Raw genomic sequence first — 27704 nt, 5'->3', positions numbered from 1 at the left:
AAGTTGGGGGTGCAAGGTGCTCAGATGCAGGTCTCAGAGGAGGGAGGGAGATGGGAATGGGTGAGGAAACAAGAAGCAGGTGTGTGGGAGGTTTGGATGTGGCAATGGGCATTGTGTCACGGGTGTCGGTTTAGTGGCAGTGCGCAAAGGGGGAGAGAGGGATAAAAACTGGTCGGAAATGGCCACTTGCCGGTTAGCCAGTAGCATGGGACTGGGGAGATGAGTGCCAAGTGGGGAATAGCGGTACTGGTTGAGCAGAAGAGAGACAGTCAAGCCAGGGTGTCAGGAGTCAGGTCGCAAGAAGGCAGGTGGGTGGGGGCTGAAATAGGTATGCCACAGCCAGGGGAAGCAATTACTGTAAGAGGAGGGTAGGTAAGGTGGCAGGATACAGGTGAGGCAGGCGTGTGAATCAGGCTGAGACAGATGAGTGGGACGCAGCATTCGTGGAGTCAGCTGAGCAGATAAAGGTAATGAGTGGAGAGAGAAAGAGAGCCAGGCAAGTGGTTGTGAGTGAGAGTGTGTGTAGAGGATGGAAGAATGGTCAAGCTACTAGCAAGGCAGGGTGCTAAGTTCTGGACAAGAACCAGGCACAACACCCAGAATCCTGTACCAGCATGGAGAGCCCCATCGACAAGTCCCCTTTATCTATGCCTGCCTGGGACATCGTGTTAATGTCAACAATCTCACCTTTAAACAAATATAAAGAAAATTCTGATTGGGAATCTCAACACCTTCAAGGGATCCAATTTGGAGTGTTGATGCCAACAGGTTATGTTTTAATTATCTATTTGTAATGTTAATATGTAGATAGCATTTATGTTTATTGGACTTAAGCTGCACTTTTCTGGATAGTTTTTAACAGTTCTCAATAGATAGATATTTTCATTTTATTTTGGTAGCTTGCTGGCCAGTTTCCAGAAGATGACATCCTTCTAATTACAGCGTCACCTCTAATAAAGGCAGTGATGAACTTCAAACAGGTGTGCATAGTTTAGTGACCGAGAATATTAGCACTGAGCCATTTTTGCCTTTTGTTTCTTTATCCATTCACTAACAGTGTGGATTACAAATTTGGCATTTTTTTTTCTGAAGGTTTCCAAGACATTAGAAGAGTTTGAGGTTGAAGAAAAACCTTCTCATATACTGGAAGAGCACTATCCCAATGTTAAAGTGATACAGTCTGCAGTTCGAAGACTTGATGCAGCAAATCATGTAAGAAAGTATTTCTTTAAAGATAGTTCATGCTTATTGAGCACTATGATTCTTAGCAGTTGGATCCATGTGAATTATTCTAAAATAGCATCAAATATATTTTGGAAAATATTGTTCATAAGTTTCAACATTTTTTTCATTTCATAGACCACAACTTTCCTTTTATTTTTCACCATGTTATTTTATCAACAGATTGTCTGTTTGTTCAAATCTATTTCTGTGTTGCCAGAAAAATGCACCAAAATTGCCTACAAATGAGTAAACAAGTTCAGAGCAGGTATACACTATTTGGCTCTCGAGTCTGCTCCATTATTCATTAAGATTGTGGTTATCTGTTTACTCTACATTCCCACTTATCCCTGATACATTTCACCGTTAGTTATCAAGAATATATCCATCTCCATCTTAAAAATATTCACCAATTCTGCTTTCATCACCTTTTGAGGAAGATAATTCCAAAAACTTAACCTCTGAGGAAAGAAAATTCTCTTTATCTCTGTTATAAGTGGGTGACCCCTTATTTTTAATACTGGTGACTTCCAGTCCTAATGCCTTTGGGAATTCAAGAGTACTGCATCTACTGTTCTCATTATCTAGTTAAACCCTCAAAAACCTCTAATATTGCTCAGAATTTTGAATACTGTACAGCAAACTTCGTTTTAACTGGCACTTTATAAACCGGCACATGCAATAAACCAGCAAAATTATAGTTTTTAAAATTTATTTACCTGAGTATAAATATACTTGTTCAACTGAATGGCCGCATGAAATAACAACAGTTGATTCAATGTCAAATCGCTTTCCCCTCAAATACCGCAATATCCACGTAGTCTGTTGAGGGTGCGAGTGAGAAGGCTGTCTACCAGTTAGTTTTATTTAAGGCAAAGTTACATTATTATTTATGATTTATGCTGTAAATAAAATAGAACAGTGAAGTGTATATTGCTGCATTATATTTCTGTTGGTGTGTGTTTTTTACATTGATTATCTGGAATATTTGATCAGTTGGCACACTCCTGGTCCCATGGTACCAGTTAATAAAAGTTTGTTGTTGAAATGAAATCAAGATCCTGAAGAGGATCTATGCAAGGACTACCAGAATAATAGCTAGAATGAGTGACTTTGGTTATGTGGAGTGATTGAGAAACTGACTATTTTGCTTCTCGCAGAGAAAGTTGGGAGGTTTAATACAGCTAATCAAATTTGAGCGCGTTTGATGAGTCAAGTACAGAAATATTGTTTGCCCTGGCAATGAGGAGTCATAAATGATTGGCAGCAGTGCTGGAGGTAAATTCTGAAATTTATTCAGAGTTAAGATCTCTGATGTACTACCCTAAAATAATGGCAGAGTTAAATTCCTTCAGAACTTCCTGAAGGAAGTGTGATTGAAGAGAATTATGTGTTATAAGATGAAGTTGGGAGTGGGTCTAAGTTGGACAGCTGTTTAATGAACTATCACAGATGACCAACTGAATGGTTTCCTTTTGGTCTGTAAGATTTTATGATTCTAACTTCTTTGTTTGACATTTTGTTAACTTACACTCAGAAACTGCACACAGAAGAAGACACTGAGTACATTTATGAGAAGCTCTGTATATGTGCTGGAGCAAGGCCGAAACTGATAGTCCAGCACAATCCATTTGTATTAGGAATTCGGGATACAGACAGTGCAAAGGTAATAACCAATTTTGAATGAAGCCAGTACTGTATTCAAACTTGTGTGAGTGAAGCTTTGAGTTCGGATATCTTGAGCTGCTTTTTCACTGTGATCTGAAATCTGAAATGAATTATGTCCCTGACGTACGCTGTAAGATGTGATAATTTACTTGCGAGTTTGTAGTCGTTATGTTATTGCATTTTCTGACTATTGCTTTCGACAGTGTCCACCACAGACACAATAACTGTAATTTGTATAACACTTTTCAATGTCGCAAAGCATTCCATGGCACTGCAGAAGATTGTAACTGAATAATTGACACCAAAGCATTGAAAATAACATTGGGACGGGTGACCAAAAGTTTGATCAATTCTGTTTCAGCTATGTCTAAAGAAGAGGACAAGGTAGAGAAGCAAAAAGATTCAGGGAAGGAATTCCAGAGCTTGGGGTATAATCATCTGAAGGGGCTACAGTGGTTAGTAGGTAGTGCTATAATTCAATTATCTGATTTGGATAGTGTGATGTGAGTTCAGCAGCAGAAACATTCATTTTATGGCAAGTTAGAGCAGCCTTTTTTAACTTTGTGTACTTGGTTTGAGCTGATGTGTCTCATAAGTAAAGCTGAAGCTGTTGTTGGCATTTAAATTTCTAAGTCTAAATACTGAGCTCCAACTTTGCCAGGAAGCCATTGCAGGGTCATGGGGTTGGAAGAGGAGCAGCTGGAATGGAATATTGAATTTAAATCGCTGGAAATTGGACTGCATAAGACTCTAGGCAATTCTACTGGGAGCTATTGTTAGTTCCCTGTATACTATAAAATGCCTTATATTCACAAGGAAGGAGGTAGATCTAGCCTTCTGAGCATGCAAAGAATATGGTGTCTATATCAATGGAAGAGCCCTGAGCTGTTGTCCAAGCCTGCATTCTTTCCATGAACAGTCTAGCAAACGTAAGACAAATCGGTACAATGTAGGTTCTCTTAGTGCAGTTATCAGATGGTGCCACCAGTTCCTTTCTTGCTTGCTATTCCAGCTCGGTGTGATTATTCCTTTACTTAATTGCAGGTTCATATCAACACTCTTAAAATAAACTGATCCTAGTCTGAGCCTGAATATTCTTGGTAAGTGCAAGGGCGCACATTACCATTCCGTCAGGAATTTCAATCTAATGAATTAATAGCAGTAGTATGAGATTAATTAATTTATTTTGTTACAATAATGGGGTTTATATGAAAATGTTTTGGATTGTGCTTTGAAACATAGTTTAAATGGAGTGACAGTTCTGAATTCTGTCCGGCAAGCTCGGTTTAGTCAAAGGAGTAAAGTTCTGGCAAGCAAGGACAAAAGCCAAAGGCATCGGTGTTAACCGTGAATAAAGTCATTGGCCCTAAGTGTTTTGAGGCACAACAAAGAGGAAACAGCAGCAGTTGATATGGTCAGCAGGAGAAGAGGCTGCAGGTTCTTTGCTACTTACCAGAGCTGTTGAGAGGCTTAAAGATGGTGGTCTCTAGTTCAAGCGAAGAATTCCTCAGCCATCTAAGGAATAGTAATTAATAAACATCATTTTTTTTAATAAATACCTTGAAAATGAAAGAAAAATCTGTTACAATATTTTGTACAGTTTTATAAGACACATGCAGTTGACAGTAAAGGACTCGAACTGCTGCTTGCAATAGCACAAGCTATTTTCACAAGTATGTAATCTCTTCTCTGAAAAGTGATCCAAAGGAAGTTTGCTTAGGCATCAGTGAAGGGAGACACTTTATTATTCGTGAACAGGCCAATTTTAGGAGTGTATGAGGGAGTCCAGGTAAATTTAGAAAGTATAGAAACACTGAAGGTGCAAAGTGATGGTAAGGATGATATCAAATACCAGGGCAGACAGGTTAGAAGCCTCAAGTATTGAACAAAATTGGACTTTCTAGTCTAGAAAGGTAAAGCTGAGAGGAAATCTGACGAGGTGTTTTAGGATTCTGAAAGGGGTTAGTAAACTAGGTATAGAGAAGAGGTGTTTCCAGTTACAGGGTAGGTCCACAATTAGGGTCGTAAGTGTAAGGTGTTTATTGAATCCGTTGAAGAATTTGGAGAGACGTCTTTACTCAGAATGTGAAACCATGTAGTTGAGAATAATGGTAAATATGTAATTAAACAGAAGTTCAATTTACATGAGAGTAAAAGAAATAGAAGGGTAAGCAGAGCTGATAGATGGAAGGAGACTCATGTAGAATATAGTTATTAGCACTGATAAATTAGTCTGAATTACCTTTTCAGTTGCTGTAAGTTCTGTATATCCTGCTCATAATTGTTAGCCCTACAAAGAATGTTCGTCATCATTTGTACTCATCATTGCCAAGGTGTGTTTATGCAAAATCTCATCAGATAAAATTGAGTACCAAATATTCTACATAAGGAGGCTGTTAACCCCGTGGTGGTTTCAAGTGTGCTCCGTGCTGCTCTCAAATTGCTTAGTCTTATCAATTCGGTGAGTCAATGTTATACTTTCTTTTACAGTTCCCCAACCAAATCCAATACATCTGTGCGTTTTACAGTTGCAACAACAACTTCCTTTTATCTAGTGATTTCCATAGAAAAGAAGTCCTTAAATAGCCATGGGAAGAATTATTTACATGGGTGACTTTGAGGATATTGCAGGTAACATACAGGGAGAGAAACGTGATGATGTTCTGACAGTGTCTGAATTGTTAAAAGCAAAGCACAAGGAGAAGTCTGTCTGAGGGTGAAAGGCATTGGAGGAAGTTTTATGTGGTCAAATGTAGAGAGGATGAGGAGAGAATGCACCATGTAGTCATAGTCACAGAAGATGTCATTTGTGATTTTGGGAAGGACTATATTCATGTTGTGACAAGACTAGAAATCCAATTTGAGAGCTTCACGCAGGAGTTACTGGGGGGGAGGAAATAGGATTGGATTTAAAGATCGCAACCAATCTAAAGACTTTGGAAATAGTACAACAGATTATAAAGACTTTTTTTTTGAAAAGGGGGATGATTTTCTAATAGTGGGAAACAGTACTTGAGGCCACATTGTCAGCACACAATACAAGATAAAATAGGGCCAGAGTCTAAAACCTATTGAAGGCCCTGCTTTTAAATGAAGCACTAATGTTGTAATTTATTAATTGGATTCAGACAATGGAATGGAGAATGATAACTATTTAGTTGTTTAGCAAATCGTAAAGCCTAAAGAGGAAAATAGATAAGGACACAGAGTGCTGCAGTATGGCAGTGCTTCATATTACTTGCAGTTTTTTTTTGTCTTTTCAGGAATTTCAAAATCGTTTGGCTAAAGCTAAAAGGATTACTGTTATAGGGAATGGCGGTATAGCACTTGAATTGGTGTAAGTATGCCTTTTAGTGAAGTGTTTGATTAAAATATTCACATTTGGTTTATCCAGATTTAAGTGTTAGAATATTGGCATTGGAAAGCATAATCTCAGGGCTGAGGATATGGTGGTTACATAAAAGTCTCTTCAACTCAAACTCAACGTAAAAAGGTTGGTGAGTCTGGTTGGTAATTACCTTACGTGAAATGAGTTTGGCCTATTACAAGTGGGCTTCAGGTAGTCAGCCATAATTGGCAATCTCGTGTGTGTAGTCCACAGTATGGTTAATGTAGGCATTGAAGATAGGCCACAATATTTCAAAAGGCGGGTTTTTGTTAGGTTTGGTCTGAGGCCTGCTGTTTGTGTAGATTAAGGCGATCTTTGCCATGTTGCACATGTTCTGAGAGTATTTGATATTAACCTGAAGGAACCTCAATGGGAAACATTGTATTTTTCTGAAACCCTTCGGAATTTTTTTAAAATGCCTTGATTTAAAATACTATATTTTGTTATAAATTGGGATGTGATTCTCTTGTTCAGTTGTTTCGTTAACCAAAAGTGTTGGAGTCTAAATGATTAGATTAGATTAGATTAGATTACAGTGTAGAAACAGGCCCTTCGGCCCAACAAGTCCACACCGACCCGCCGAAGCGAAACCCACCCATACCCCTACATTTACCCCTTACCTAACACTAGGGGCAATTTAGCATGGCCAATTCACCTGACCCTGCACATCTTTTTGGACTGTGGGAGGAAACCGGAGCACCCGGAGGAAACCCACGCAGACACGGGGAGAACGTGCAAACTCCACACAGTCAGTCGCCTGAGGCGGGAATTGAACCCGGGTCTCAGGCGCTGTGAGGCAGCAGTGCTAACCACTGTCCACAATATTTCAAAAGGCGGGTTTTTGTTAGGTTTGGTCTGAGGCCTGCTGTTTGTGTAGATTAAGGCGATCTTTGCCATGTTGCACATGTTCTGAGAGTATTTGATATTAACCTGAAGGAACCTCAATGGGAAACATTGTATTTTTCTGAAACCCTTCGGAATTTTTTTAAAATGCCTTGATTAAAATACTATATTTTGTTATAAATTGGGATGTGATTCTCTTGTTCAGTTGTTTCGTTAACAAAAAGTGTTGGAGTCTAAATGATATTCCAGTGGCATCAATTAAGAGATGGTTATTGTCTCCTAAATTAGCAACAGGTAAAATTTAGGATTAAGGTCATATTTGTCATTTATTAATAAAACAGCTGAATAGGTACCCTCGACTTTACCAATTGCCTTCCAAGTCCCATTCAGACACTCAACAAATGTCATGATCCAAAATATGTCTAGGTGTTCTTTCATAATTGCCAATGTTGCAGCGTAACTCATTATTTTAAGAAACTGCAGGAAAGAGATGTTACTTATTTGGCAAAGGTATCATGGAAGGAGGAATAAGTGCTATATGAAGTTGTCCCTCCTACTCTTTAATTTACAGCAGCGTATTGGACTGAGAAGTACAATGGCAACTTGTCACATCACAAATCTACACCTTGTGGATGCTGATGAAGGGAAATTAGATCAGAAGAGACATTCAAAAACTGAAAGAAGTTAGTTGCATTAAATAGGCAGGATGATGAAAAATTCAATTTAATGCAAATATGTGGCCTACAAATAAAATAAACTTCTGGATAGTGTAGGAGAGTTGCTTAAAACCTAGGAATTAATATATTAAAAATTGGATGCCAGGGTTGGTCCTTAATTTTGCAATCTCACTTCCATTATGAGAGTTGATTAAGAAGCTGACCATTTCAAGCAAATGCAGGCAGTACTTACCTGTTATTTAGCAGTCGTTGAACCTGCTCTGCACCTTAAATGCTAGCCAGTGAATACTACATGTGTGCAATACGTTGTGCCCACCATGTTTAACAAATCACGTATTAAGAGGCTAGACTTGAGTTTGTAACAGTAATATTTTCATTGAGTGACTGAAATATTCTAAAGTTGTCATGCCTTTGTATTTCTAGCTATGAAGTTGAAGGATGTGAAGTGATTTGGGCAATAAAAGATAAAGCTATTGGAAATACTTTCTTTGATGCAGGAGCAGCTGAATTTTTGATTCCCCAGCTTAAAGCCGATAAGCCCGAGGCTCTTCTCCCTTGTAAAAGGACAAAATACACAACAGAAGGTAATTGCAGAGATGCAGCTTTTATAATCCATTTTATAGTGAGTGATGTGCTGATAACTTTAGGCCAATTGTGCCATTATTGTTAAAGCTGCATTATCATTACTTATATCTAATTTTAGAATATTTGCCTTTCACTTAACATCTTATGCGATAAAATGGACCTGAACTACACTGAAATTTCACTTATTCTTACAGTTTAAGATGATCATTTTCAATGTTTTATTATATTAATTACAGCACCGTAGGGCATTGATGGATGACAATCATGTCAAGTTTGAGTGTTCCCTTACTGGAATTATATTTCTCTATTGTTTCAAATCTTTTTAAGTACAGCCAGGTTTCTTGAAACTGAACTTTTAAAAAAATGATGTCAGGAACTGTTGGATCTCTTGTAACCCCATAAAATTTGACAAATTTTATAGTCCCACCATTTGGTGAGACTATTTTTCCTCCCCAAAGTGAACCACTGAAACTGCGAATATCTAAAGTAGTTCCTGAATTAAATTAAAATTGATATAACCAATGTGGCAAATGGTCTAGATGAATATCAGCTTATCTTATTGTTTTGAATGCAGGTTTGGACCAGGAAAGAAAAGCTCTTTCTGAAGATGGAGCACATGGTAGTGCATTGGGACCAGACTGGCATGAGGGCATGAAGTTGAAAGGCACAAAACCGGTAATAATCTTTTTGACACCGGTTCACATGTGTATTGTAGCACTTTGATTTTTCTTGTATCATCAACTTTTTATTCAAAACCCGTACGGTATCTGCGGTAAAGTCTCAGCTAACTTTCATATAGTACGGAGCAAGTGCTGCATTGTTTAATTATCTTTGGACGAGTGATAAACTAGATCATGTCATGGTGCCTTTTTGAAAATAAACGGGCTGTTTTTGATATTCTCCTGGCCAGTATTTATCCCTGAATCAATTGAAAAGAATTTTACGGTCCTCATCACAGCACTATTTGTGGACGTTTGTATCAAATTGATTAGCGTGCTTCCTACACTATAACTGTGTAGTGCTGCCCTGTCAAGGCACTTAAGTGGATATAAAACCTTTTGGGATGTCTGAAAATTGTGAAACGTGCTGTACTTTAATTTGTTTCTTTCAGATTTCCCACAGAATCCATGTTGAATACCAATGTGAGGTTGATAAGATTTACCTGCAAGATGAGTTTACAGCATCACAGAAAACATCATTGGCATTCCCTGAAAATGGATCAGAAGAAAGAAAAAGAAAAACAGATGATGGTATTTAGGAATTAAGATTTCTTTGGTTTGCTCTAATCCAAGATTTCTTTTGTTGCACCATCTGGCTGTAAAGTAACATTGGCTACAGCAACAACAACTTCTATCTGTAATGATGCTGTTTATGAAATAAAAGATTCCACAGTGCCCCACAGATGTATAATAAGACAAAAGTTGACATTGAGCCACTTAAGGTAATATAGTGACAGGAAACGCAAGCTTGGCCAAAAAGATTACAAGGAGCATCTTAAACAAAGCAAAGTGATACAGAGAGGTTGAGAGCAGGAATTCCAGAGGTTAGGGCGAGGCAGTTAAAGTCCTGCTTGCCAGTGGTGAAGCGAGTAAGATCCGAAAAATGCGAGTCCAGAGTTAGAGGAATGCAGATTCTTGGAATGGTTGTGGGCTGGAGGAAATTACTGAGATGGGGCAGGGTGAGAGGGAAAGGATTTTAAAATTGAGACTTTGCTTGACCAGGAGTCAGCAAGCATAGAGGTCATGAGTGAGTAGGACTTGGTGTAAGTGAGGGCACAGACAACAGAATGTTGGATGACCTGAAGTTTGTAGCAGATTAAAATAAATAGAAAGCAATATAAGAGTGTTATGGAATAGTCAAGTCTAGAGTTGATACAAGGGATGAGGATTTCAGCTACAGAGACAAATTTCATGTTGAGGGGGGGAGGAGTACATGAACTTAGTGACTGAGCAGATATATGATTGTGCGCTGGTCTCTGCTCACAGTTGAATGTGACCCCTACATTGTGAGCAGTTTGGATGAATGAATGAAGTATGATGAACAATGTCCAGTAGTTTTATTCAAGGTTCATTGTTCTGATTTTCCAGTCGTTAGTTAAAGAAAGGAAGATACAGTTAATACTGAAGTATACATTTATCTGCTCTTTATAATCTGTGATTGTCAAGATATTTCCAACATAAAAACCACAGCATGGGCTACTGTGATGAATGACAGCTGCTGCAATCTATGGAAAGACTTGAATTTTAATATAGCTCAGAGTTAATGATGCTGTCTTGCAGAATAATCACAGTTCAAAATTCTGATAAATTTACAATTCTTGTCTTGGGGGCCAGTATGATAAATCCCTAGCAGACTGCAAAATGCAACAAACGAGATTCCTTATATTGATTATCGATTGGTATTTTGGATAAAGTAGTATGAACCAACACCTCAGTGTGTAACACACAGCTATAAATATTGAAGTGGTGAAAATAGTAAATGAATTATTAATTGAATATTTCGCATAAATTTTTAATGTGGAAAAAGAAATAGAGGCTAGAGAACTCAGGCAAATAAATATTGATGTTTTGAAAATAGTTCGGGTTACAGAAGAGGAAGTGGTGGAGGTCTTGGAAAATATGAAGTTAATAAATCGCCGCGACTTAATCTCATGTATCCCAGGATTTTGTGGGAGGTTAGGGAGGAATTCGTAGAGATATTTGTATAATCTATAAATATGGGTGAGGTGCTGACTGGCTAACATTGTGCCTTTGTTTAAGAAGGAATGAAAGGAGAAGCCTGGGAATGTAGACCTGAGTGTCTGGCATTGTTGGAATGTGATTCTGAAAGCTAGGATTTATATGCATTTGGAAAGGCAAGGAATGATTAGGGATAGGCAGCTTGATTTTGTGTGAGGGAAATCATGTCTCATAAATTAGTGTTTTGAGGAAGTAACCAAAGAGATTGAAGAGGGCAGATCGGTAGACGCTGTTTACTCGGGCTTTAGTAAAGCCTTTAAGAAGTTTCCGGATGGTAGGCTAATTAGTAAAGTTAGATCACGAGATACAGGATGAGCTTGCCAATCGGATACAAAGTTGGTTTAATGGCAGGTGACAGTGATGATGGAGGGTTGATTTTTGGCCTGGAGGCCTGTGACCAGCAGTGATCAGTGCTGGGTCCACTTTTGTTTTTCATTTTATATAAATGATTTACATGAGATTATAGAAAGCATGGTTAGTAAGTTTGCGGAAGATACCAAGATTGGTATAGTGAACAGTGAAAATGATTATATCGGATTGCAAAGAGATCTTGATCAATGGGCTGAACGGTGGCAGATGCAATTTAATTTGGATAAATGTGAGGTGTTGCATTTTGGTAAAACAAAGGCAAGACTCATATATATGCAATTAAAGTAGGGCCTTGGGTAGTATTGTAGAACAAAGAGACCTAAGGGGTTCAGGTAGATAATTCTTTGAAGTTTGCATCACATTAACCACAGTGGTTAAGAAGGCGTTTAGCATGTTTCCCTTCTTTGCTCAGATGTTTGAGTATAGGATTGGGATGTCATGTCGAAGTTATGCAGGGTGTTGGTGAGACCTTTTCTGCAATACTTCGTCTAATTCTGGTCTCTGTTATAGGAAGGATATTGTTAAGCTCGAGAGTGTTCAGAATAGATTTACCAGGATGCTATTGAGAATGGAGAGTTTGAGTTATAAGGAGGGGCTGGATAGGCTGGGACTCTTTTCACTAGAGTGTAGGAGATTGAGAGATGACCTTAGAGGTTTAAAAAAAATCAAGGGCTATTGATATGGTGAATGGCATTTGTCTTTTCCCTGGCTGGAGGATTTCAAGATTAGGGAACATATTTTTAAGGTGAGAGGAAAAAGATTTTAAAAACACACGAGGGGCAACTATTTTACACGGTGGCTCATGTGTGGAATGCGGGTACAGTTACAATGTTTAAAAGGCATGTCGATAAGTACATGAATAAGAAATGTTTGGAGGGATATGGGGGCCAAGCGCAAGCAGGTGGGGCTAGTTTATTTTGGGATAATGGTCAGCATGAATTGATTGGACCGAAGGGTCTGTTTCCATGCTGTATGACTGAGTATGCAACTGTATTTGATCTTCATTTCACAATGCCTGAGGCATTCCATTGGCACAAAAATTAAATGAAGAACTTCCATCTGGATCCAAGTACTTTAACTACACTGTACTAACCAAGAAACAAAGTGAATGTGTAATGTAACAATGGATACTACAGATTGGCCATTCTTTCTTCATGGAGCTACAAACAATAGTGCATTAGTACAAGCTGCTTGTTCTACCAGCATGTACATTAGAATTCAGCCCAAACTGACCAAAGTTCCTTCTGATTCCTGCTTATGCAAAATATGTTTGAATGGAAACAATCCAGTCATTCTATTCAAACTAGCACAGAAAACTGTGTAAAGAATCTTGCATAGAGATGCATAATTATGTGCAATTATTACTGAGTATTCCGTTGCTGAAACAATGAACATGTCTTACTGGAATTTACTTTTCCATTCTTTTCAGAATCTTGGCCTGTTTATGTACAGTTGACAAATGGGAAGATTTATGGTTCTGATTTAATTGTGAGTGCAACTGGAGTAATACCAAATGTTGAACCATTCATCTCAGACAATCCTGTAAGTATTGTATGTAATCATTTTCAGCCAGTTGACTCCTCCACTTGAAATCAGGATAGTCCTTGACTAAGGGTAGAAGGTGCTTTTCCAGCCAAATGCTGTGTTTGTAAGGAGTGAGTCAGAACCACGAATCAATTGCTGGAACAGGTGTAGCAATTTTTGTCCTACTTGGGATATCTGATCAATATTTTTGTTTATTCTTTCACCAGCTGTGTACATTGCTGGCTGGGCTGGCATGTATTGCCTATTCCCAATTGCAGTTTAAAAGATGGTAATGAACTGCTTTCCGTATCTGATGCAATTTATATGATGTTGGAGCGCTCAGTCTCATTGACAAAGGAGTTCCAGAATTTTTAATCCATGACAATGAAACAGCTGCAAAATAGTTCCAAGTTATAGCCCCCACATTCATTCCCCCCCCCCCCCCCCCCTCAAAGGGAGTAAGAGCCTCCAAACGCATGAATCCCAGATTCAAAAGTATAATGTTGAAGAAATTTTTCATCTCAGTCCTAAATGGCCAACCCTAAGCAAACATCCTGAGACTGTTATCACAGTTTGGAAAATGACACCCAAACTCCATTTGGCTTCTCAGACTATGATGAACTTGCCATCTCCAAGATGGTATCTCTCACCAGCACCGAGGCTGCAGGTAGCACACGGCCCTACCCTTGGCATGAACTTCTATAATTGGACACCTAAACATGCAAACTCTTCGAACCACAACCTAAACATTATCTTGGACCAATTTATAATAATATTAGTTCTGTATCCTAAGCTCCATTTATTAAACTCAGAACACAATCAGGAGTTATTGCTCCAAGGTCTACTTACACTCAATTTGGAGGAGTTCAGTCTAGTGATTGATCTACAGTTTAAACCTGAAACTAAAACACTTTCCAATCTTTCCAGTAGGTAAACCTTTATTTAAATATCAAACCATAACATATCAAATAACAGTTAGGAATGAAAGGCACCAATCGTTAAACTTTAAACATTGGCAAATCAAAATGGACAGCTATTTAAAAATGTAAAACAAATGTTAACACATGTAAATCAAAGCATTCAAATATTTTTGAAAATTTGTGTCAACTGAAAATTGAATTCAATAAAAATATTAAGAGTCAGTGATGGCCATGAATTCATTGTTGATTGGTGGACAACCCATCTGGTTCACCTAAAGTCTTTTAGAGAAGGTAACTGCCATCTTTACTCAGTTTGGCCTTCATATGACTCCAGACCCACAGCAATGTGGTTGACTCTTGACTGCTCTCTGGGCAATTAGAGATGAGTCATAAATGCTGGCCTGGTCAGTGATGCCCTCATCCCAAAAATGGCCAGATTGGAAAGGCTGGAATCTATCTCTGACCCTTGAACAACTTTTATTGTTCAATATGACTTGAGACATGAGTGCTTAGTGTCGGAAGTACAGATTTAGTATGCTGCTCTTGACTTACTAGGAGAAAATGAGGACTGCAGATGCTGGAGATCAGAGCTGAAAATGTGTCGCTAGAAAAGCGCAGCAGGTCAGGCAGCATCCAAGGAGCAGGAGAATCGCCGTTTCGGGCATGAGCCCTCCTTCAGTCGTCTTGACTTACACTTACTTTCCTTTTAGCTTTACCTTGATTCATAAAATGCCTTTCATAAATAGATTAATAAGTAATTTGAATTTGCTCGAATATTTCAGCAACTTGGATTATGCTGTGATTCAGTGTGGGTCCTGTTTGTAGTCGAAGAAATTCCCAGTCCAGTCCATTGCAGTGGAGAAAAAATTTGAGATTGTGTCGCTTACACACCACCTTGTGGATGTTCAGAGTAAAACTGCCAGGCAGATTGTCTTACACTATCCTAATATTCCACATGCTTTTGGCAGGAAAATGTTATTGTCCCCTTGAGAAATGTTCAGGCATGTTGGTTTCGAAAGTTTCCTTCCTCAATATATGCTCTGCCAGAGACAGGTCCAGAACTCATGAAATAAAAACAGAAGGTGCTGGAGAAACTCAGCAGCAGTCATATTGGACTATAATGTAAACTGTTTCTCTCTTCACAGATGTTGCCCAAGCAGAGTTTTTTTCCAGTATTTTCTGCTTTTATTTCAGATCTGCATACTCTATTTTAATTGTGTTTCCTTAAACTCATTGTCTGCTGATGCACGTCTCCCCTAGAAACTAGATTTAATGTATGTAATTAATGTAGGAAACTAGGAAGTTAGTACAAGAAGGTTACATTACTTCATTACCATCGATGTCACCTCAGAAATACTTATTTCTTGTTGAATAAAACTTGCATCTTTATATTACTACTTTTGGGAGTTGATTTGACCTTCACAAATTAGTTGCTACGTTTCCCTAAATTAAAACTGTAACTGCACTGCAACATGCTTCATTAACTATAAACTGCTTTGAGACATCCTGCGATGTTACGTTTGGACTGCAAAGTGAAATGGGCTGTTCTTAACAAAGATTGTTGAAGGGCTTGACGCACCTTTGGAAGCCAAGTTACCTGACATTCATTGTAAGCAGCTTTCCCTTTAATTTTCTTACTGGCTATGTGGCCCTCTCAGACCCGTGCATGGCGGTGACTTCCAGAACTACAATGCCACGATAGGCATGTTGACGCAAATTGCTGTGCACGGAATGCAGCCATGCAACTTGGTGGCAACCTTGATTATTGGTGCTGTTCACACTGCTGTTCAAGCAGTGGGGTGTTGGACTGCAGACTGCAACGGTGTGTTCAAAGTAAACTTCAGCCAGCAATGTAGCTGATTGTCCTGTGTAATGGTGAAAAGTTATTGATTGCAAAGACCTTCTGCCCATTAACAGCTATGTATTTGGCTGTTAGGTAGCTAATGGTATGAACAAAGAAAATTACAACACAGGCCTTTAGGCCCTCTAACCCTGCGCTGATCCAGATCCTCCATCTAAACCTGTCACCTATTTTCCAAGGATCTGTATCCCTCTGTTCTCTGCCCATTCATGTATCTATCTAGGTATATACTAAATGATGCTATCGTCCACCTCTACCACCTCCTCTAGCAATGTGTTCCAGGCACACACCACCCTCTGTGTAAAGAACTTTCCACGCATATTTCCCTTAAACTTTTCCCCTCTTACCTTGAACTCGTGACCCCTAGTAATTGAGTCCCCCACTCAGGGTAGGGTGGGGGGGAGCTTCTTGCTATCCACCCTGTCTATACCCCTCATGATTTTGTCAACCTCAGTCAGGTGCCTCTTCAACCTTCATCTTTCTAATAAAGCTAATCCTAATCTACTCAACCTCTCTTCATAGTTAGTGCCCTCTATACCAGGCAATATCCTGGTGAACCACATCCTTTAGGTAGTGTGGCAACTGTATGATTGTTTGGTCAGAAGCTAACGGACCTTCAGAAAGGAAAGTGTTGTCCTATTTCTCTGCAGTAAATAAATACCTCAAGTCTGATGAAAGCAGTTTATTTCCCCTCCTCAGTTGCTATAAGCTGTGGGTTTTAACCAATAAGTCAGAGACTTTATATGTGGGCATCAATCTGCAACTCCTGCATGCAAGCAAAAATACCTGAAGAAGGAAGATTTCAGAAAGACAAGTCATGACAAGTTAAGAAGGTCATCTCCATTGAACTATCTTCCTAGTCCTTCCCTTAATCCATAACACCATTTTTTTTTTGTCTGCCTGTATGTGTGTGTGTAAAAAAGGTTGCATAAGAGGGTTAGAGATGTAATTGTCAGTCGTTTGTCAACGGTTTTAAATCATTTACTTGTAACTATTTATTTATTTGTAATATTTAAGTACAGAAACCACTCCGTGCTTTGTTAACCTGGGTCTAAAAGACAGGTATATTGGGAGAATTGTGTGTACTTTTATTACATCTTTAACTTGTGACAGCTCTGAGAATAGCAGATTTCCACTGTGCTATCTCAGAAATCATAACATTGTGAAAGGTGTTAATACAAATGTAAGTTCTCCATTTAAGGAATTAAAGTTTAATTAGATTGTAATCGACACAAAGATAATTAGTAGCACTTTTTAATGGACAAGCAAATAAATATTTGAAAAATTCCAAATATAGGGTTGTGGGGAGAGAGCAGGAAAGTGGAGTTAATTGAATATTTCTCTAACAAGGAGTGAGTGCAACAGGATCACATGCTAACTGGCTCTGTAAACAGCTATGGTGCTAAAGAGCAAATAACTTAAAATGAAGAGGAAATTCTTAAATTGAGCTTTTCATTCAAAACAATTATCAGCAGTCATTTATTGACAAGTTCTAGTAAGTAATCAACAGATTTTTTTTTCATAGTTTGCTGTGGCAGAAGATGGGGGTCTGAAAGTAAATGAGCTGATGAATACCTCAATCCCAGATATCTTTGCTGCAGGCGATGTCTGTACTGTATCTTGGGTGCCTCGTCCACTTTGGCAACAGGTACGAGACACACACCATCTGTCACTGAGAATTTTTCATTCACCTTAGAAAATGCAATTTGCATGAATAATTACAGATTTTTGAAATTCATCTACACAACCTAACAGATGCGACTGTGGACCCAGGCTAGACAGATGGGATATTATGCAGCAAAGTGTATTGCAGCGGAAATGTCAGGGGAACCGATCGAATTGGATTTCTGCTTTGAATCATTTGCCCACGTCACCAAATTCTTCAATTATAAGGTAATCATGAAATTAGTTGTGACAAAATGGGTAGGATTTCATCGAAGCTGTATCTAGTTCTTTTGTCTAAAACCCATGAAGTTGTACTAATGATAAGGCAATATTCCACACGTGCTGCTTTCAAGAGGTTTACCAGTTTCTACACAATTGGCTTTTTTAAAGTAAATGACTGTGCTGATGTAATGCTTTACGAGAGGATGTCAGTTGACAGTAATGCTTTCAGATTGTTAATGCTTTTCTTACCTTGCAGGTGGTATTGCTCGGGAAATACAATGGTCAGGGTCTGGGGCCTGATCATGAGCTGTTGCTGCGTTGCACCAGTGGCCAGGAGTATGTGAAAACAGTGATGCACAATGGAAGGATGAAGGGAGCTGTGCTTATCGGTGAAACTGACTTAGAAGAGACCTTTGAAAACCTCATTTTAAATCAGATGGATCTTACTGCATATGGAGAGGATTTACTCAACCCAAATATTGACATTGAAGATTATTTTGATTGAGAGGAGCAAACCTGTAACACGTCATTTGCATTTTAATATGCAGGTTCTACAATTCTGCCTTGATGGACAAAAGTAAAGTACTCAATGGTTATTCGAGATCCCATGGGCTTAATGGATGAGATGCAGGAGATTCCCGAACTGTCCTAGCTTATCTTCCTCCCTAAACCAGAATCAACAACCAGATTAGATGGTTGGAGCAAATGACTGCAGATGTTGGAATTACAGCAGATCAGGCAGCATCCATGGAGAGACAGTGATTAGAGTCTAGATGAGCCATGATTTCCAGCATTTTGTGTTTTCAGATTAGATGGCTGTTTGGGGAGGATGATGTGTATAAATTGGCTGTCATGTTTGTTTACATAAAGAAGCAGCAATACTTTAAAGTCATTCATTGACTCAAGCATTTTTAGATATCTTGAGGATTTGCAGAATGCATTTTCTATCCTAAGAGTAACAAATGCATTAAGTTGAATTTATATAGAATTGTCTAAAATTATTTCAATCTTTTTCTGGCTTCTCCAAACAAATTGAGTTCTTGTAGCAAAAGGAAGTGCTCTGAAATATGTTTAGTGTTTGATTGAGAATGGCCTCATAAGAATAATTACATTGTAAAGGCAACAACTTGTAACTATTTTTAACAGCATCATGACTGCAGTAGCAATTTGTATGATGTATTTAATATAGTAAAATATCCAAGGCACTTCGCAAGATTATCAAACTGAATTTGATTTTAATACGGAGCATTTATGCTGCACAAGTGAAACTTGTAATTTATTTTGTCTATGATCAAAATTTTTAGGAATGGGAGCAATGTATACATACCTGTATTAGCTTGGGAGACCCCCTCCAGGGTCCAAGGCTTGACCAGTCTAATCATCCTGGTTAAACAAATGCCCTAGTTAGGGTAACTGATAAATCTATATCCAAATAACTCAAGTAGGGTTGCCATGACTTGTAAAAATTGTCTGTTGTGTGGTGTACCATGTTTGTAAAAAAACAAGTCCAAGGGAATGTGCTCCATAATTAATGTCTGCCATCCCGGCGGGTTCTCAGACACCCAATTCATCAGAATGTTCTTCCATGCACAGTATGCAAGAATATTAAATAGTTTCTTCCCATGCCCATCTAAAGATGGTAAATTCGGTAGACTTAATAGGAGAGATATCGGGTCTACTTTGACTTCAGTCCTCAATACCCTCCCTATCTCTCCCGCCACAGCGCTCCAATAAACACGGAGCCTGTGGCATGTCCAGAAGCAATGGGTAAGAGTATCTACACTTATTTTACATTTGGGGCACACTAAAGATGCCCCTTTTTTTAAACTTTGCCAGACAGTCTGGTGCCAGATGAGCCCTGTGCAGAACTTTTAACTGCGTAGCACATGTCCTGTTACAGATTGAGATCTTTTGAGCATTCTCCCATATGTTCTCCCATGTTTCAGAAGAGATCTCCACTCCTAGCTCTTGCTCCCAGATCTCACATAACCGGTTAATATCCTGCCAGGCCCTGTCACCCAGCAGGCGATAGAGGACGCTAACCGAAAGGGTGTTTGTGGAGTATAGCAACAACCTTTCTGTATCGGGCTTATAGGGCTTAGTGAGAAGCGTAGTCTTCTTCTGGATGAAATCCCTCACCTGAAAAAAAAACGGAAAAGGTCTCTGCTGGGCAACCCGTTTTTTGCGGCTCAGTTGCTCAAAAGACATCATAACCTCCCCCTCAAACAAGTCTCCCAAACTAGAAACTCCTCTCACTGCCCATAGTTTGAACCCTGCGTCCATCGTCACTAGTCGGAACACTGGTATGCCAACTATAGGTGTAAGTGGTGAAGTCTTGGATAAGCAACCCTCACTCTGACGCATCGCCCTCCATGCCTTGACTGTACTAATGACAATGGGGTTCCGGCAGTGGTCCATAACTGACCTCATCTTATCCATGAACAACAGGTTAACAAGAGGGCACTTTGCCTGGGAGGCCTCAATATCCAGCCATATTGAGTTTGGATCGTTACCTACCCATTCGCAGACAAAGGACAGCAGGGAACTCAATTGATACCTCCTGATGTCTAGGAAATCAACTCCTCCCCCTCCTTGAGGCAACTGCAATTTAGTAAGTTTGATGAGGGGCCGCCCACGATGCCTGGGAAACATTATAGGGAGCATACGCATGGGATAAAGCAAACGAGGAAGAACATTAAAATGAATGAGAGATCTTCAGCCCAGCCATGAAATTGGAAGAGCCTCCCATGTCTGGGGATCTCGCCTAATATTGTCGGGCAAGTGAGCAAAATTAGTCCGAAATAACAGATCAAACTTGGGGATAATAAAAATGCCTAGGGACCGGAACCCTACCCGTGACCACTTAAAAGGGAACTTAGGGCCACCTTCAACTTCTGGCACATCCTTAAGATTCCCCAAAGGCATAGCCTCCAATTTTGCAAAGTTAATGTTATATCCTGAAATAGCCCCAAATGAATTGATACATTGTAGCAAATGGGGTACTGAGGTCATCGGGTTCAATAAAAACAGAAGGACATCATCCGCGTACAATGTAATCTTGTGTGCCCTCGATCCCACTTCCGGAGCGGTTATGTGGACGTTCTGACGAATGGCCTCTGCCAGCGGCTCTATCACCAACGTAATTAACAATGGTGAGAGGGGGCAGCCTTGCCGACTACTCCTCCCAATTGTAAAATTCCCAGACATCACCCTGTTGGTGATGACCGTGGCCAGAGGGTGGTGATATAAAGCCTCCACCCACCTAGCAAAGACTCCACCCAACCCGAACTGTTCTAAGATGGAAAAAAGATACGGCCATTCCACCCGGTCAAATGCTTTCGCTGCGTCTAAGCAAATCACCAACCCCTGAATCGATCGTTGCTGACAAACTTAGACCACATTCAGCAACCTCCAAATATTATTAGAGGACTGACAGCCCCTTATAAAGCCTGTCTGGTCCTCTTTAATAATATGGGGCAACACCCTTTCCAATCTCAGCACCAGGATCTTGGACAGAATCTTGAAGTCTGAATTTAATAGAGAGATGGGCCTGCAAGAGGCACAATCCTCAGGAATCTTCCCCTACTTAAGAATTAAGGAAATATTAGCTTGTTTCAAAGATGGTGGTAGACGTTCATGCATATAGGAGTGATTGTACATCTCCAACATCGGCCCTGACCGAATCCCTATAAACTCCTTATAAAACTCACCCGGGAGACCATCAGGACCAGGCGCTTTCCCACTCTGAAGTTGCCTAGCTGTGTCCTATAGTTCCTGAATTGTCAAGAGGGCATTAAGGAGAGAGGCCTGTTCCAAGGTTAACCCTGGGACGTCCAGGTTCTTAAAAAAGGTCTCCGTTTTAGCCCTCCTGTCTTCAGACTGATACAATTCAGAGTAAAAGCTCCGAAAAGCCTCATTAATCTCTTTAGCATCGTATGTAAGGACCCCGGCACTGTCTCTGATTGCAGTAATGGATTGGGGAGACGCTTTTTCCTAGTCAAGTATGCTAAATACTTCCCTGGCCTATCCCCATATTCGAACAGCCTCTGTCTAGCAAAAGCAAGTTCTTCCTTTGCGTTTTGTGTCAGTATTGAATTAAAGGCAGCCCGAAGGGCTGTGACCCGCTGTAGCTTAGTCACCAAAGGCCGTGTAAATTGTGCAGCAAACCTAGCCCTTCACTCTTGGCCTTAACCTCCAAATATACTGCCGCATGATCAGAGATAGCTATGTTCCCAATTTTATAACCCATAATCGAATCCAGAAGGGCCGAGGGAGCCAGAAAGAGGTCAATCCTTGTGTGACATTTATGTGGGTATGAAAAAAAGGTGAAGTCCCTGCCGGTAGGGTGAAGACATCGCCAAATATCCACCAGCCCCAACTCCTTGCACAAGTCAACCACCTGCTAGGCCTGCGAAGAAATAGTTGGGGGCCCACAAGGCATCCTGCCCACTGTCTGATCCAAAAGACAATTAAAATCCCCCCCCCCTTATAATAATGTGCTGTGTTCCAAAAGCACTAATTAAAAACTTGAGGGGATGTGCCGAAAATGCCATATTCCTCCCCATGTATCAGGGCTTTAAGTATCACAAACTGTCCCTGCTCATCTTTCACCTGCTCTATTAATGTGATCGGAAGATTTTTCTGGATAAGTACCGCCACTACCCTACTTTTAGTAATAAAGGATTAAAAGAGTACCCAGTCATAACCCCCCTGTTGTAATTTCAGGTGTTCCCCATCATCAAGATGGGTTTCCTGCAACAAAGCAATATCAAACTTTCCCTCTTAAGACTAGAAAGCACTTTTTTCCTTTTAGTAGGTGAATGACTTCCCTTAATGTTCCAGGTGCACCATTTAATAAGACACTTAGCCATATCCCCTTTCAGACACCCTTGAGCCCCTCGGAGGGAGAACCCTGCTTACAAAGCGCCGAGCATAAGTAAATAAAGACTCATGGAATTGAAAAACTATATATACAAAAACTACTCTATCATAACTATAAACAACTATTACTACCAAAAAACTACAAAGAAAACCAACTATAGAACCTTGAATGGAAGACTCTTCCCCCTGCCCATTGGGGGACACTCACCCTACCCTTCCCCTCCTTCACAGCTCCTTCAAACCTGGACTGTGCCCCAGCCTTAGGCCAAAAAAAAAACAAGGAGATGATCCTTAAATCAAAAGACAAAGTCAGGATGAGCACTCCACCCATCCCTGGCTTCACGTCACCCCTACTTGTGACTAAAAGAGAAGCAGAACACACACAAAAAAGGGAGAGAGACAACAAAGAACATCCACAAAATTTCCCATCAGAAAATCCAGTTATTAAAAAAAAAATAGGAACAACTTATTCCAAAGTCTTCTCCCCCCTTTCCAAAGAGGAAATTATTAGGGAGAAAGGAATAAACAAAAAAGGGAACAAACATTAACCAGATTCTTCAGGCCAATCCGTCTATTTTAAAGTGTCCACAAAGTTTTTAGCCTTATCCACCGAGTCAAATGTATAAACTGAGTCCTCATGACTGAAACGAAATACTGCGGGGTATCTCCTGGAGTACTGGATGCCCAGGTTCCTCAGCCTCTTTTTAACTTCATCGAAGGACTTCCTCTACAGCTGCTTAAAAATCCTGGAAAAACATGATTTTTGACCCCTTGTACAGCAGCGCCTGCGGATCTTTTCCCAGGGATATGGAAGCTTCTATGACTTGTTGCTTGTCCTTATGTGAGTGGAAGTGCACTAGGACTGGGCGGGGGTGCTGCACCAGACCTGACCTGTGCACTGTAACCTGATATGCCCTTTCAATCTGAAGCCTGCTGGACTCGATGTGAAGGCCCAAAAACTTCGGCAGCCAGTTTTCAAAGAAGCTGACTGGCTGTTCACCTTCCTCACCTTCAGGGAGCCCGACAATTCAAGAGATTTATCCTCTGACCTCGATATGGTTTCACAAGGCCCACACCGCTCGCTCCAGCACCTGGATCCGACTGGATGAGGACTCCATTGCAGCTTCTGAGGCCTTAGTTTGACCCTCCACCTCCTCCAGCCGCTCCCCGAGGCCCTGGATCTCCTGCTCGTGTTTCTGCAGCATGGATGTGATAGGTTGGACCTGGGCACGAATCTCTCCACGGACTTCCTCAAACGCAACCGCAATTTTCAAGGTAAGTCTCTCCATCGCTGCAGCCAATTTCTGAGAGTCTGTCAGGTCTCCATGGTGGGGTGGGGCGTCAGGAGAGGCTGCTGCTGCTGCAGTTTCTGGTGTTGTAGGTCCTCCCTGCTGCTTTTTGCTCGCTTCTTTTCCCTTTGGCATTCTTCCCACTCACAAATATTAACAAGTATGTGTTCTGTAAGGTTTTAAAGTAATATTTCCACCACATAAGTTGGCGAGGGATGGCAAAAAACACCGGTATGCTTTGGCTGTTAGGCAGAGCTGTCCACTGCAGTCCTACAGAATCGCCGCCATCTTGCCAAGTCCCATTTATCCCCTTTTAATGCTGCCATTGTACTTAAAGCTGCTCCGTATATATGTTTTCAAATTGAGAGATGAATGTAAATATCTATTTTTACAAAGTCACATGGCCATTGAAGCCAATGATCATGAGTTCCTTTGACATTACATGAAATGACAGTCATTAGTCCAGTCCCTCTACTGGATATTGCCACAAGATTGCATATTTTCATCGCACATCACATTATCAGCATTATTTCAAAATCAGACCTCCTCATCCGTTGGTGTAAAGGGTTTTCTGGTAATAGTGTTTTCAGTCCAAGTGTCCCAGAGTACCCTGACCATTTCACTGATTATGGTTTCAAGAATATTGTATCTCTAGCTTTGAATGAAGCTGTAGGATCATTGCTGTGGAATCTCGCTTATCTTGTCAGCCTTTTCTAATGTGTCCCTCTGCTGGTTGCCTGGGAACCATTCATTCTGAAGTTGTTCTCAGCAACTTCACAAGCAATGCACATTTTTTAGTTCAGATATAACAACACCATGTTAATAGACACGTTTATTCCCAATTTTTGAGGAGCAGTCAATAAAGTTAGTCTCTCACTAACTTTAAAAACTGTCTCTTGTGTAAATACAGAGAATCAGGTAACAGAATCAGGATAGAACATTTGAATTATTTAGATCCTGTTGAGATTTTTTTTTAGCAGAATGTGTGTTCTTTGCTTTAATTAACATTTTACCCTTCACAGCATCAAGGCCTGCTGTTCGGTATTGCCAGCAGTGGAAAGACAAATAGAATTAAGTTGTAAAGCCTCAAAGATCAATAGCGTATAAATCCTGGAGGTGCTCACAATTTCTAATTTTAAAATGTGATGTTTAAATAGTTTTACCTTCCCTAGTGTTAGCTTGATTACAGAGGTGGCACTCTGCCTTTGACTTGGAAAGTTGTGGTTCAAGCCCCTCTCAAATATAAATATATAATCCAGTTCATACGTACACACTACTGACTGAGAGAGTACTGCATTGTACGGTCCCAAGAGGTTGCGTTTGCGGTTCTGAAGAAAAATCTCATATGCAGTTTTTTCCATTTCGACATCCTGACCATTATTCCTCCTTTGGCTAACATAATAAACTGGTAAATCACTCATTTGAGCGTGATTCAGATTTTTCCCTCCAAAATAACAGTCTGTCTAATTACTATTTTACCCTCCTATTCATCACAAATTAATTCAAATACATGCAACAACTTTTTCATTCAGCAACTCCCTGGTCCCAAGCTATATATCCTTACATCTCTATAATTGGTCTGGGGAACTATCTCCATAGACTGTGAGCAATCATTAGTACGAGTGTTTTATCTTTTAAAAAACATTGTCCCTGTTTATTGGCAGGCTGTGTATACAGAATAAATGTGGTGCAGTATCTCATTGTTTTCTCTCTCTCGTTATGTCCAAAGAACAAAGAAAATTTTACAGCCCTTCGGCCTCCAAGCCTGAACTGATCCAAATCCACTGTCTAAAGCTATCGCCCAATTCCTAAGCATCTGTATCCCTCTGCTCCCCACCTACTCATGCATCTGTCCAGACGCACCTTAAATGAATCTACTGTGCCTGCCTCTACTACCTCTGCTGACAATTCATTCCAGACATCTACCGCCCTCTGTGTAAAGTACTTGCCACGTATATACCCCTTAAACTTTTCACCATGTACTTATGGGCGGCACGGTGGCCCAGTGGTTAGCACTGCTGCCTCACAGCGCCAGAGACCCGGGTTCAATTCCCGCCTCAGGCGACTGACTGTGTGGAGTTTGCACATTCTCCCCGTGTCTGCGTGGGTTTCCTCCGGGTGCTCCGGTTTCCTCCCACAGTCACAAAGATGTGCAGGTCAGGTGAATTGGCCATGCTAAATTGCCCGTAGTGTTACGTTAAAGGGGTAAATGTAGGGGTATGGGTGGGTTGCGCTTCGGCGGGTCGGTGTGGACTTGTTGGGCCGAAGGGCCTGTTTCCACACTGTAAGTAATCTAATCTAAAAAAAACCTCTCAACTTGAACATGTGGCCTCTCGTTATTGAATCCTTCACCTTGGGAAAAAGCTTATCTCTGTCTACCCTTTCTATAACCTTCATAATTTTGTTGACCTCAATCAGTTCCCCCCCTCAATCTCCATTTTTCTAATGAAAACAATCCTAATCTACTCAACCTCTCTTCATAGCTAGCACCTTCCATAATAGGCAACATCCTTGTAAACTTTCTCTGCACCCTCTCCAAAGCGTCCACATCCAAAGCGAACCACAAAGGCAAAAAAACCATAGTGGGAGTTATGTACAGACCTCCTAACAGTGGTCAGGACCAGGGGCGCAACATGTACCGGGAAATAGAGAAGGCATGTCAGAAAGGCAAGGTCACAGTGATCATGGGAGACTTCAACATGCAGGTGGACTGGGTAAATAATATTGTCAGTGGATCCAAAGAAAGGGAATTCATGGAATGCTTACAGGATGGCTTTTTGGAACAGCTTGTCATGGAGCCCACAAGGGAGCAGGCTTTTCTGGACCTAGTGCTATGTAATGAACCAGACTTTATAAAAAATCTTCAAGAAGGGAACACTTAGGAAGCAGCGGCCATAATATGGTAGAGTTCAGTCTGCAGTTTGAAAGAGAGAAGGCAAAATCGGATGTAATGGTGTTACAGTTAAACAAAGATAATTCTGAGGGCATGAGAGGGGAACTGATGAAAATAGACTGGTAAAAAATCTTAAAGTAAGGGAACACTTAGGAAGCAGCGATCATAATATGGTAGAGTTCAGTGTGCAGTTTGAAAGAGAGAAGGCAAAATCGGATGTAATGGTTTACAGTTAAACAAAGATAATTCTGAGGGCATGAGAAGGGGAACTGATGAAAATAGACTGGAAGCAGAGCCTAGCAGGGAAGACAGTAGGACAAAAATGGCAGGAGTTTGTGGGTAAAATTGAGGACACTGTACAGAGGTTTATCCCCAAGAAGAGAAATATTATCCGGGGAGGGATTAGACAGCCATGGCTGACAAAGGAAGTCAGGAAATGTATCAAAGAAAAAGAGAGATCCTATAAAGTGGCCAAGAGCACTGGGAAATCAGAAGATTGGGAAGGCTACAAAAACAAACAGAGGATAACAAAGAGAGAAATAAGGAAGGAGAGGATCAAATATGAAGGTAGGCTAGCCAGTAATATTAGAAATGATAGTAAAAGTTCCTTTCAATACATAAGAAACAAACGGCAGGCAACAGTAGACATTGGGCCACTTCAAACTAATGCTGGAAGCCTAGTGATGGGAGATAAGGAAATAGCAGGAAAACTTAATAAGTACTTTGCATCAGTCTTCACAGCGGAAGACATGAGTAATATCCCAACAATTAAAGGAAGTCAGGGGGCTGAGTTGAGTATGGTTGCCATTACAAAAGAGAAAGTGCTAGAAAAGCTAAAAGGTCTAAAAATTGATATATCTGCTTCCCCCGAGGGGCTACATCCTAGAGTTCTGAGGGAGGTGGCTGAGGAAATAGAGGAGGCGTTGGTTGAGATCTTTCAAAAGTCACTGGAGTCAGAGA

The 27704-nt window shown here is 40.3% G+C and overlaps 2 protein-coding genes across 3 annotated transcripts in view; one reads left to right on the top strand and one right to left on the bottom strand.

The window, feature by feature from the left end:
- The window catches only part of pyroxd1 (pyridine nucleotide-disulphide oxidoreductase domain 1), a 28361-nt gene extending 9472 nt beyond the window's left edge, over positions 1-18889 (top strand). For both annotated transcript variants that reach the window (XM_043713440.1, XM_043713439.1), the window contains exons 2-12: positions 900-980; positions 1093-1212; positions 2759-2887; positions 6153-6226; positions 8221-8381; positions 8957-9057; positions 9494-9632; positions 12919-13031; positions 17320-17442; positions 17550-17687; positions 17938-18889. In XM_043713440.1, coding sequence (XP_043569375.1) covers positions 966-980; positions 1093-1212; positions 2759-2887; positions 6153-6226; positions 8221-8381; positions 8957-9057; positions 9494-9632; positions 12919-13031; positions 17320-17442; positions 17550-17687; positions 17938-18186 — 1362 coding nt within the window. In that variant the 5' untranslated portion in view covers positions 900-965 and the 3' untranslated portion in view covers positions 18187-18889. The remainder of the gene's footprint in view (positions 1-899; positions 981-1092; positions 1213-2758; positions 2888-6152; positions 6227-8220; positions 8382-8956; positions 9058-9493; positions 9633-12918; positions 13032-17319; positions 17443-17549; positions 17688-17937) is intronic.
- Positions 17465-27704, bottom strand: part of recql (RecQ helicase-like) — a 71617-nt gene continuing 61377 nt past the window's right edge. Inside the window, exon 16 of the mRNA XM_043713437.1 lies at positions 17465-17485. The gene's annotated coding sequence lies outside the window, so the exon portion shown is untranslated. The remainder of the gene's footprint in view (positions 17486-27704) is intronic.

This window comes from Chiloscyllium plagiosum, chromosome 23 (genome assembly GCF_004010195.1).
Source record: "Chiloscyllium plagiosum isolate BGI_BamShark_2017 chromosome 23, ASM401019v2, whole genome shotgun sequence".
Taxonomy (NCBI): domain Eukaryota; kingdom Metazoa; phylum Chordata; class Chondrichthyes; order Orectolobiformes; family Hemiscylliidae; genus Chiloscyllium; species Chiloscyllium plagiosum.
The sequence above is the reverse complement of the archived record's forward strand: the minus strand, read 5'-3'. Positions and strand labels throughout refer to the sequence as shown.